Source organism: Pseudophryne corroboree, chromosome 1, assembly GCF_028390025.1.
Source record: "Pseudophryne corroboree isolate aPseCor3 chromosome 1, aPseCor3.hap2, whole genome shotgun sequence".
Classification (NCBI taxonomy): Eukaryota; Metazoa; Chordata; class Amphibia; order Anura; family Myobatrachidae; genus Pseudophryne; species Pseudophryne corroboree.
The window spans coordinates 149,069,797-149,082,843 of NC_086444.1; the positions used below are offsets into that span (position 1 = coordinate 149,069,797).

The 13,047-nt window shown below is 49.0% G+C and overlaps 1 protein-coding gene across 2 annotated transcripts in view; it reads right to left on the reverse strand.

Annotated features, from left to right (window-relative positions):
• The window catches only part of JMY (junction mediating and regulatory protein, p53 cofactor), a 226,334-nt gene that overhangs the window by 131,056 nt on the left and 82,231 nt on the right, over window positions 1-13,047 (reverse strand). For both annotated transcript variants that reach the window (XM_063963535.1, XM_063963532.1), the window contains exon 3: window positions 7,738-7,888. In XM_063963535.1, the coding sequence (XP_063819605.1) occupies window positions 7,738-7,888 (151 nt within the window). The remainder of the gene's footprint in view (window positions 1-7,737; window positions 7,889-13,047) is intronic.

Sequence of the window (13,047 nt, forward strand, 5' to 3'; positions counted from 1 at the left end):
ATCCAAATCCCAGGCAGTAATTTCTTGTGGCTTTGGAGAGTGACCAGATCCCCATGGGAAGAACAACTGGTAAACGATCAACAATTGGAGGCGGGATGGTAATAATAAGATTTTAAACCTACCGGTAAATCTTTTTCTCCTCGTCCGTAGAGGATGATGGGGACTCCGTAAGGACCATGGGGATAGATGGGCTCCGCAGGAGACATGGGCACTAAAAAGAACTTTAGATATGGGTGTGCACTGGCTCCTCCCTCTATGCCGCTCCTCCAGACCTCAGTTAGAGAAACTGTGCCCAGAGGAGACGAACAGTACGAGGAAAGGATTTTGGTAATCTAATGGCAAGATTCATACCAGCCCACACCATCCACACCGTACAACTTGGAACATACGAACCAGTTAACAGTATGAAACAAAACAGCATCAGTCAAAGACTGATCAAAAATGTAACATAACCCTTATGCAAGCAACAACTATATACAAGTCTTGCAGAGAGTAGTCCGCACTGGGACGGGCGCCCAGCATCCTCTACGGACTAGGAGAAAAAGATTTACCGGTAGGTTTAAAATCTTATTTTCTCTTACGTCCTAGAGGATGCTGGGGACTCCGTAAGGACCATGGGGATTATACCAAAGCTCCAAAACGGGGGAGAGTGCGGATGACTCTGCAGCACCGAATGGGCAAACATCAGCCAGGGTATCAAACTTGTAGAATTTCGCAAAGGTGTTTGTACCCGACCAAGTCGCCGCTCGGCACAGCTGTAAAGCAGAGACGCCTCGGGCAGCCGCACAAGAAGAGCCCACCTTCCTAGTGGAATGGGCCTTTACCGAATTTGGTAACGGCAATCCAGCAGTAGAATGAGCTTGCTGAATCGTATTACAGATCCAGCGAGCAATAGTCTGCATAGAAGCAGGAGCGCCAACCTTGTTGGCTGCATACAGGACAAACAGTGCCTCTGTTTTCCTAACCCGAGCCGTCCTGGCTAGATAAACTTTTAAGGCCCTGACTACATCAAGAGACTTGGAATCCTCCAAGTTCCCCGCAGCCACAGGCACCACAATAGGTTGGTTCATATGAAACGATGAAACCACCTTAGGCAGAAATTGAGGACGAGTCCCCAACTCTGCTCTATCCACATGGAAAATGAGATAGGGGCTTTTGTGAGGCAAAGCCACCAATTCGGACACCCGCCTCGCAGATGCCAAGGCTAACAACATGACCACTTTCCAAGTTAGAAATTTCAACTCAACTGTTTGAAGAGGCTCAAACCAGTGAGATTTTAGGAACTGTAACACCACATTAAGGTCCCATGGTGCCACTGGGGGCACAAAAGGAGGCTGGATGTGCAGCACTCCCTTTACAAAAGTCTGGACTTCTGGAAGAGAATCCAATTCCTTCTGAAAGAATATAGATAGGGCCGAAATCTGTACCTTAATGGAGCCTAACTTCAGGCCCATATCCACTCCTGTCTGTAGAAAGTGGAGAAAACAGCCCAGGTGGAAATCTTCCGTAGGAGCATTCTTGGCATCACACCAAGAAACATACTTCCTCCAGATACGGTGATAATGTTTCGCCGTCACCTCCTTCCTAGCCCTCATCAGAGTAGGGATGACTTCCTCCGGAATACCTTGCCCCGCTAGGATTCTGTGTTCAACCGCCATGCCGTCAAACGTAACCGCGGTAAGTCTTGGAACACGCGGGCCCCTGCTGCAACAGATCCTCCCTGAGATGAAGAGGCCATGGATCTTCTGTGAGCATCTCCTGAAGATCTGAATACCAGGCCCTTCGAGGCCAATCTGGAACAATGAGTATTGTCTGCACTCTTTCTTCGTATGATTCTCAATATTTTGGAGATGAGAGGAAGAGGAGGGAATACATAGACCGACTGAAACACCCATGGTGTCACCAGGGCGTCTACCGCTACTGCCTGAGGGTCCCTTGACCTGGCACAATACCTCAGAAGCTTCTTGTTGAGGCGTGACGCCATCATGTCTATTTGTGGTTTCCCCACTGACTTGTTATCTCTGCAAAAACTTCTTGATGAAGACCCCACTCTCCTGGATGGAGATCGTGTCTGCTGAGGAAGTCTGCTTCCCAGTTGTCCACTCCCGGAATGAAGACTGCTGACAGAGCGCTTACGTGATTTTCTGCCCAGCGCAGAATCCTTGTGGCTTCCGCCATTGCCACTCTGCTCCTTGTCCCGCCTTGGCGGTTTACATGAGCCATGGCTGTGACGTTGTCTGATTGAATCAGAACCGGTAGGTCGCGAAGAAGATTCTCCGCTTGTCGTAGGCTGTTGTATATGGCCCTTAATTCCAGTATGTTGATGTGTAAACAAGCCTCCTGGCTTGACCATGTTTCCTGAAAATTTCTTCCTTGTGTGACTGCTCCCCATACTCGGAGGCTCGCGTCCGTGGTCACCAGAACCCAGTCTTGAACGCCGAACCTGCGACCCTCTAGAAGATGAGCACTCTGCAGCCACCACAGGAGAGACACTCTGGCCCTGGGGGACAGGCTTATTTTCTGATAAATTTGAAGATGGGACCCGGACCACTTGTCCAGAAGGTCCCACTGAAATGTCCTCGCATGAAACCTGCCGAAGGGGATGGCCTCGTAGGTCGCCACCATTTTTCCCAGTACTCGAGAGCATTGATGGACTGACACTCTTTTCGGTTTTAACAGGTCTCTGACCATGTTCTGGAGTTCCTGGGCTTTTTCCATCGGGAAAAAAACCCTCTTTTGTTCTGTGTCCAGAATCATGCCTAAGAAAGATAGCCGAGTCGTTGGAACCAACTGTGACTTTGGGGGTCATTCCGAGTTGTTCGCTCGTTATTTTGTTCTCGCAACGGAGCGATTAGTCGCTAATGCGCATGCGCAATGTCCGCAGTGCGACTGCGCCAAGTAAATTTGCTATGCAGTTAGGTTTTTTACTCACGGCATTACGAGGTTTTTTTCTTCGTTCTGGTGATCGTAATGTGATTGACAGGAAGTGGGTGTTTCTGGACGGAAACAGGCCGTTTTATGGGAGTGTGTGAAAAAACGCTACCGTTTCTGGGAAAAACGCGGGAGTGGCTGGAGAAACGGAGGAGTGTCTGGGCGAACGCTGGGTGTGTTTGTGACGTCAAACCAGGAACGACAAGCACTGAACTGATCGCAGATGGCGAGTAAGTCTGGAGTTACTCAGAAACTGCTAAGAAGTGTCTATTCGCAATTCTGCTAATCTTTCGTTCGCAATTTTGATAAGCTAAGATTCATTCCCAGTAGGCGGCGGCTTAGCGTGTGCAAAGCTGCTAAAAGCAGCTTGCGAGCGAACAACTCGGAATGACCCCCTTTGTTAGATTCAGAATCCAGCCATGTTGCTGCAGCACTCTCAGGGAGAGCGACACGCTTTTCAGCAACTGATCTCTCGATCTCGCTTCTATCAGGAGATCGTCCAAGTACGGGATAATTGTGACTCCCTGCCTGCGCAGGAGCACCATCATTTCCGCCATTACCTTGGTGAAAATCCTCGGGGCCGTGGAAAGCCCAAACGGCAACGTCTGAAACTGGTAATGACAGTCCTGTACAGCGAATCTCAGGTACGCCTGATGAGGGGGATATATGGGGACATGAAGGTATGCATCCTTTATGTCTAGTGACACCATAAAATCCCCCCCTTCCAGGCTGGAGATAACCGCCCGGAGCGATTCCATCTTGAATTTGAACTTTTTCAAGTACAGGTTTAGGGATTTTAGATTTAGAATGGGCCTGACCGAGCCATCCGGTTTCGGAACTACAAACAGGTTTGAATAGTACCCCTTCCCCTGTTGAACTAGGGGAACCTTGACAATCACTTGCTGTTGATACAGCTTTTGAATTGCAGCTAAAACTATCTCCCTCTCTGGGGGAGAAGCTGACAAAGCCGATTTGAAAAATCGGCGCGGAGGCACCTCTTCGAATTCCAGCTTGTATCCTTGGGATACAATTTCCATCGCCCAAGGATCCACGTCTGATTGAACCCAGACGTGGCTGAAGAGTCGAAGACGTGCCCCCACCGGCGCGGACTCCCTCAGTGGAGCCCCAGCGTCATGCGGTGGATTTAGTAGAAGCCGGGGAGGACTTCTGCTCCTGGGAACTAGCCGTAGCAGGCATTCTTTTCCTTCTACCCTTACCTCTGGCAAGGAAGGAAGAGCCCCGACCTCTTCTGGACTTATGCGGCCGAAAAGACTGCATCTGATACTGTGGCGTTCTCTTCTGCTGTGGGGGAACATAAGGTAAAAAAGTAGATTTACCCGCAGTAGCTGTGGAAACCAGGTCCGCGAGACCTTCCCCAAATAAAACCTCACCCTTGTAAGGCAAAACTTCCATATGCCTCTTTGAGTCGGCATCACCCGGCCATTGGCGGGTCCACAGGGCTCGCCTAGCAGAAATCGCCATGGCGTTGGCTCTCGAACCTAGCAGCCCAACGTCTCTCATATACAAGACTGCATCTTTAATGTGACCTAAGGTCAATAAAATGGTATCCCTATCTAGGTTATCAATGTCAGCTGACAAGGTATCTGTCCAAGCTGCTACAGCGCTACAAACCCAAGCCAACGCTATTGCCGGTCTGAGCAAAGCACCCGTATGTGTATAATTGATTTTAAGGTAGTTTCCTGTCTGCGATCAGCAGGATCCTTGAGGGCTGCCGTGTCTGGAGACGGTAGCGCCACCTTTTTTGACAACCGCGTTAAAGCTTTGTTCACCCTGGGCGAGGGATTCCCACCGTACCCTGTCCTGTGCAGGGAAAGGATACGCCATAAGAATCCTCTTGGGAATCTGCAAATTTTTGTCTGGAGTTTCCCAAGCTTTTTCAAATAACGCGTTCAGCTCATGAGATGGGGGAAAGGTTACCTCAGGTTTCTCTTCCTTAAACATGCATACCCTCGTGTCAGGGACAGAGGGGTCATCTGTGATATGCAAAACATCTTTTACTGCAATATTCACATAATGAATACTTTTGGCCACCCTTGGGTGTAACCTCGCATCATCGTAGTCGACACTGGAGTCAGAGTCCGTGTCGGTATCAATGTCTGCTACTTGGGACAGGGGACGTTTCTGAGACCCTGAAGGGCCCTGTGACACAGTCAAAGCCATGGATTGACTCCCTGCTTTATCCCTGGACTCTGCTTTGTCCAATCTCTTATGTAATAAAGACACATTTGCATTTAAAACATTCCACATATCCAACCAATCAGGTGTCGGCGTTGCCGACGGAGACACCACAATCATCTGCTCCACCTCCTCCTTAGATGAGCCTCCCGCTTCAGACATGCCGACACCCACATACCGACACCCCCACACACTCAGGGATATATCTATATGGAGACAGTCGTCCAATAAGGCCCTTTGGAGAGACAGAGAGAGAGTATGCCAGCACACACCCAGCGCCACCTGACACTGGAATAAAATCCCAGTCAGTACAGCGCTTTATATGAATATATATATATACCCTCACTGCGTCAATTAAATGTGCCCCCCCCCCCCTCTTCTTTGCCCTCTGTAACCGTGTTCAGCAGGGGAGAGTCCGGGGAGCCAGCTTCTCTGCAGTGTGCTGTGGAGAAAATGGCGCTGGTTAGTGCTGGAGGATCAAGCTCCGCCCCCTCACCGGCGGGCTTCGGTCCCGCTCAAATTATTTATACTGGCGGGGTTTTTTAAATATACTGCCTCTGCAGTATCTAATCCATCTGCCAGTGTCCCTTGAGGTTTATATTGCTGCCCAGGGCGCCCCCCCTGCGCCCTGCACTCTTACAGTGCCCGCTGTGTGTGTATGTGTGGGAGCAATGGCGCGCAGCGTTACCTCAGTGAAGATCTGAAGTCTTCTGCCGCCTTTGAAGTCTTCTTTTCTTCTTAATACTCACCCGGCTTCTATCTTCCGTCTCTGTGAGGAGGACGGTGGCGCGGCTCCGGGACGAACGGCGAGGGTGAGACCTGCGTTCCGACTCTCTGGAGCTAATGGTGTCCAGTAGCCTAAGAAGCAGCGCCTATCATTTAAGTAGGTCTGCTTCTCTCCCCTCAGTCCCACGATGCAGGGAGCCTGTTGCCAGCAGTGCTCCCTGAAAATAAAAAACCTAACAAAAAGTATTTTTCAGAGAAACTCAGGAGAGCTCCCCTGCAGTGCACCCAGTCTCCTCTGGGCACAGGATCTAACTGAGGTCTGGAGGAGGGGCATAGAGGGAGGAGCCAGTGCACACCCATTCTAAAGTCTTTAGAGTGCGCATGTCTCCTGCGGAGCCCGTCTATACCCCATGGTCCTTACGGAGTCCCCAGCATCCTCTAGGACATAAGAGAAATAATATTAGCAAACTGTTATGATACTGTACTCAGGATATTCGGCGGGAACCCAGTGGCGAACACCTGCAAGCACACCTGGACCAAGCATCGCCCATTCATTCAAACCAACCTATGACCCCTCATGTACTGTAAATGACCTGCCCCTAGACCTATGGAATAAGAGCTTACATGTCCCATTGTATCGTATTTGGACTCATTGTATAAAAGAGAGTCCTCCTGGCCAGGCTCAGTCTATTCTCTGAAGGTCATCTTACTAAGACTGACTGAGCCCTGGATCCGGGCGCTCTCGCTAACATACGTATGTACTATTGGTTGTAGCTCTTCTCTGTAATATTGTTGTATCTTTATCTGTATCTTTTGAGTAAATACTGTTGATGCGTAGGACCACAACATAACATTTAACTACTGGTGTCGCATTCCATTCTTGTTTAGGGATAAGGTATATTTAGCCACACGCGTCGCTGCATTGTGCGCACAGCGTGTCGGCGTGTATACGCAACGTGCATACATATTGTAGCGGTTATTTGCTTATGTTTACATGGCCGTAGCGGCTATAAAACTCTAGTGTAACAAGGTACTGCTTTTCCTTGTAAGGTAATCGAACTTTACAGAAGACATTTGTAATGGAACATGGCCATAAACTGAGCAATGTGACTGAATGGTTAAATGCAAAAAGAGATCATGAGGATAGGTCAATTGTATGAAATAATACCCTGAATTAGTAAGCTGTAGTATGTGTATGCCTCAGCTTTACTGTATTACATGACCAGACCAAGAAATACATGTCCACTAAAGTAGTGTTCCCTCTAGGATGCGGGCAGGACGATGAGGTGCCGGGGTAGTACCTTCACGCAAACTGAAAGGGGACACGGCCAACCGAGATCAGGGGCATGCCTAGCCGTTGGCATCACTGATGGGTGTGTGCTCAGTACCTACAGAGGTGCTGGGCTTCCCCCAACCTCTCCCTTTAATATGAACAGATGACATGCGTGTGCACACAGCATCTATCCACGCGGCGGCACCAGGGCAGCGGCAGGCTGATTTACCAGGGTGCTGCCAAAAGGGGCAGGGCGCATTTTGCCCTATAAAAATTGTCCAGGACACGGCAAAATCAGCCTAGTGTGAACACTACTTAAGTATGAATATCTAATTAAAAGTCTGCTACGTGCACGGGAATGCGCAGTTCTCATGTACTAACCACTGCTACAACAGTAAGTATCAGTACTCCACTCACTGTACATACCAAGAACAATACAAGCATATCCAGAACGCTGCCTCTCAACACTACCATAACGCCCAGTCCTAATCCTGGAGATCAGAGCATTTCTGACAAAGGCAGTGCATGTACACGAGCACAATCTACTCCAAATACACAAATGTTTTATAGCAGGACTGATGGATAATGTAGAGCAATGGCTATCTGCTTACCTTTCTGGGCTTTTGCGGTTATTTCAAAGTATCTAACAGTTAGGTCTTGAATAGACAGTACAGCCATGTGAGCTTTTCTCTGCCAATCAGCATCCTCCTTCTTCAGGCTCTCAATCCGTCTGGGGCCCAAATAATCATTTTCTATGGATATCTGGAAATAAAATAAATCCATTCGTCATGAAACGATTGTATACTGCTACTGGATTATAACAGTGGACCTATCACTATATACCTAGCCCTAGTTCAAATAATTAAAACAGCCCTAATTGAGGAGTGAAAGCCAAGGCTGGTTGCCACTAGAGCAGTAAGGCCACAAACTGCTATAGGGAAAGCAAGTTCCAGGCTAGAACACCTTCTATTACACTACATAATAATAATAATAATAATAATAATAATAATTAGATAGGCACTACATTAAAGTAAAAAGTCTTACTAAAAGTGAGATTCACCAAAACTTTGCTTTACCATTTTATTAAATATTTAATATATTTTCTTTCATCAGATTCATCTTAGTGCAGTTGTTTTCGGGGGAAACGAGGTAATTTTTTTGTGTGTTTTTAAAGTATTATATAATGGATTTCAGTAATACTATGGGTGGGATGTAACGCAGAGGCGTTTCTTGGGGCGGGTGAGGCGTACATTTGAACGGGGCGCCCGCCGCGGGTTTTGGTGGCTCAGTTTCTGGTCCCCCTCCTCCCCGTTATTACTACTCCGCTTGGGGCGCGGAGTTTTGCGTGATGAAACGTGTCATTAAACGAAACTCCGCCCCCGAGCGGAGTACTGATGACGGGGAGGAGGGGGAGCCAGGACACGGTGGGCAAGCCAGGAGGAGGGAGAAGCGGGCAGGTGCAGGCCGAAGAGCGGGATGGAAGAGGACCTCTGGCCGGCGGATGCTGCTGCAAATGTGAGTATAACACACTCTCTCTTTTCTCTCTCGCTTTGTAGAAGGGGACGCTTGCCTGCCGTAATGTGCAAAATGGGGACTCTTGCCTGCCGTAATGTGCAAAAATAAGAATTTACTTACCGATAATTCTATTTCTCGTAGTCCGTAGTGGATGCTGGGGACTCCGTAAGGACCATGGGGAATAGCGGCTCTGCATGGTCCTTACGGAGTCCCCAGCATCCACTTAGGACGTTAGAGAAAATAAGAATTTACTTACCGATAATTCTATTTCTCATAGTCCGTAGTGGATGCTGGGGACTCCGTAAGGACCATGGGGAATAGCGGCTCCGCAGGAGACTGGGCACATCTAAAGAAAGCTTTAGGACTATCTGGTGTGCACTGGCTCCTCCCCCTATGACCCTCCTCCAAGCCTCAGTTAGGATACTGTGCCCGGACGAGCGTACACAATAAGGAAGGATTTTGAATCCCAGGTAAGACTCATACCAGCCACACCAATCACACCGTATAACCTGTGATCTGAACCCAGTTAACAGCATGATAACAGAGGAGCCTCTGAAAGATGGCTCACAACAATAATAACCCGATTTTTGTAACAATAACTATGTACAAGTATTGCAGACAATCCGCACTTGGGATGGGCGCCCAGCATCCACTACGGACTATGAGAAATAGAATTATCGGTAAGTAAATTCTTATTTTCTCTAACGTCCTAAGTGGATGCTGGGGACTCCGTAAGGACCATGGGGATTATACCAAAGCTCCCAAACGGGCGGGAGAGTGCGGATGACTCTGCAGCACCAAATGAGAGAACTCCAGGTCCTCCTCAGCCAGGATATCAATTTTGTATAATTTTACAAACGCATTTGCTCCTGACCAAGTAGCTGCTCGGCAAAGTTGTAAAGCCGAGACCCCTCGGGCAGCCGCCCAAGATGAGCCCACCTTCCTTGTGGAGTGGGCATTTACAGATTTTTGGCTGTGGCAGGCCTGCCACAGAATGTGCAAGCTGAATTGTACTACAAATCCAACGAGCAATAGTCTGCTTAGAAGCAGGAGCATCCAGCTTGTTGGGTGCATACAGGATAAACAGCGAGTCAGATTTCCTGACTCCAGCCCTCCTGGAAACATATATTTTCAGGGCCCTGACAACGTCTAGCAACTTGGAGTCCTCCAAGTCCCTAGTAGCCGCAGGCACCACAAATAGGTTGGTTCAGGTGAAACGCTGAAAACCACCTTAGGGAGAAACTGAGGACGAGTCCTCAATTCCGCCCTGTCCAAATGGAACATCAGATAAGGGCTTTTTCAGGATAAAGCCGCCAATTCTGACACGTGCCTGGCCCAGGCCAGGGCCAACAGCATGACCACTTTCCATGTGAGATATTTTAACTCCACAGATTTAAGTGGTTCAAACCAATGTGACTTTTGGAACCCAAAACTACATTGAGATCCCAAAGTGCCACTGGAGGCACAAAAGGAGGCTGTATATGCAGTACCCCTTTTACAAACGTCTGAACTTCAGGGACTGAAGCTAGTTCTTTTTGGAAGAAAATTGACAGGGCCGAAATTTGAACCTTAATGGACCCCAATTTCAGGCCCATAGACACTCCTGTTTGCAGGAAATGTAGGAATCGACCCAGTTGAATTTCCACCGTCGGGCCTTACTGGCCTCGCACCACGCAACATAATTTCGCCAATTGCGGTGATAATGTTTTTGCGGTTACATCCTTCCTGGCTTTGATCAGGATAGGGATGACTTCATCCGGAATGCCTTTTTTCCTTCAGGATCCGGCGTTCAACCGCCATGCCGTCAAACGCAGCCGCGGTAAGTCTTGGAACAGACAGGGTCCTTGCTGGAGCAGGTCCCTTCTTAGAGGTAGAGGCCACGGATCCTCCGTGAGCATCTCTTGAAGTTCCGGTTACCAAATCCTTCTTGGCCAATCCGGAGCCACGAATATAGTGCTTACTCCTCTCCATCTTATCAATCTCAGTACCTTGGGTATGAGAGGCAGAGGAGGGAACACATACCCTGACTGGTACACCCACAGTGTTACCAGAGCGTCTACAGCTATTGCCTGAGGGTCCCTGGACCTGGCGCAATACCTGTCGAGTTTTTCCCAACGGTTTATAATCATGTGGAAGACTTCTGGGTGAAGTCCCCACTCTCCCGGGTGGAGGTCGTGTCTGCTGAGGAAGTCTGCTTCCCAGTTGTCCACTCCCGGAATGAATACCGCTGACAGTGCTATCACATGATTTTCCGCCCAGCGAAGAATCCTTGCAGCTTCTGCCATTGCCCTCCTGCTTCTTGTGCCACCCTGTCTGTTTACGTGGGTGACTGCCGTGATGTTGTCCGACTGGATCAACACCGGCTGACCTTGAAGCAGAGGTCTTGCTAAGCTTAGAGCATTGTAAATGGCCCTTAGCTTCAGGATATTTATGTGAAGTGATGTCTCCAGGCTTGACCATAAGTCCTGGATATTCCTTCCCTGTGTGACTGCTCCCCAGCCTCGCAGGCTGGCATCCGTGGTTACCAGGACCCAGTCCTGAATGCCGAATCTGCGGCCCTCTAGAAGATGAGCACTCTGCAACCACCACAGGAGGGACACCCTTGTCCTTGGTGACAGGGTTATCCGCTGATGCATCTGAAGATGCGACCCGGACCATTTGTCCAGCAGGTCCCACTGGAAAGTTCTTGCGTGGAATCTGCCGAATGGGATTGCTTCGTAGGAAGCCACCATTTTACCCAGAACCCTTGTGCATTGATGCACTGAGACTTGGCTCGGTTTTAGGAGGTTCCTGACTAGCTCGGATAACTCCCTGGCTTTCTCCTCCGGGAGAAACACCTTTTTCTGGACTGTGTCCAGGATCATCCCTAGGAACAGAAGACAAGTCGTCGGAACCAGCTGCGATTTTGGAATATTGAGAATCCAACCGTGCTGCAGCAACACTACCTGAGATAGTGCTACACCGACCTCCAACTGTTCCCTGGATCTTACCCTTATCAGGGAATCGTCCAAGTAAGGGATAACTAAAATTCCCTTCCTTTGAAGGAATATCATCATTTCGGCCATTACCTTGGTAAAGACCCGGGGTGCCGTGGACCATCCATACGGCAGCGTCTGAACTGATAGTGACAGTTCTGTACCATAAACCTGAGGTACCCTTGGTGAGAAGGGTAAATTTTGACATGAAGGTAAGCATCCTTGATGTCCCGAGACATCATGTAGTCCCCTTCTTCCAGGTTCGCAATCACTGCTCTGAGTGACTCAATCTTGAATTTGAACCTCTGTATGTAAGTGTTCAAAGATTTTAGATTTAGAATCGGTCTCACCGAGCCGTCCGGCTTCGGTACCACAACAGTGTGGAATAATACCCCGTTCCCTGTTGCAGGAGGGGTATCTTGATTATCACCTGCCGGGAATACAGCTTGTTAATGGCTTCCAAAACTGTCTCCCTGTCAGAAGGAGACATCGGTAAAGCCGACTTTAGGAAACGGCGAGGGGGAGACGTCTCGAATTCTAATTTGTACCCCTGAGATATCACCTGAAGGATCCAGGGGTCTACTTGCGAGTGAGCCCACTGCGCGCTGAAATTCATTGAGACGGGCCCCCCACCGTGCCCGATTCTGCTTGTAAAGCCCCAGCGTATACTGAGGGCTTGGCAGAGGCGGGAGAGGGTTTCTGTTCCTGGGAACTGGCTGATTTCTGCAGCCTTTTTCCTCTCCCTCTGTCACGGGGCAGAAATGAGGAACCTTTTGCCCGCTTATCCACGAAAAGACTGCGCCTGATAATACGGCGTCTTCTCATGTTGAGAGGCGACCTGGGGTACAAACGTGGATTTCCCAGCTGTTGCCGTGGCCACCAGGTCTGAAAGACCGACCCCAAATAACTCCTCCCCTTAATAAGGCAATACTTCCAAATGCCGTTTGGAATACGCATCACCTGACCACTGACGTGTCCATAACCCTCTACTGGTAGAAATGGACAACGCACTTAGACTTGATGCCAGTCGGCAAATATTCCGCTGTGCATCATGCATATATAGAAATGCATCTTTCAAATGCTCTATAGGCAAAAATATACTGTCCCTATCTAGGGTATCAATATTTTCAGTCAGGGAATCCGACCACGCCAACCCAGCACTGCACATCCAGGCTGAGGCGATTGCTGGTCGCAGTATAACACCAGTATGTGTGTAAATACATTTTAGGATACCCTCCTGCTTTCTATCATCAGGATCCTTAAGGGCGGCCATCTCAGGAGAGGATAGAACCCTTACAAGCGTGTGAGCACTTTATCCACCCTAGGGGGTGTTTCCCAACGCACCCTAACCTCTGGCGGGAAAGGATATAATGCCAATAACATTTTAGAAATTATCAGTTGTTATCGGGGGAAACCCACGCATCATCACAC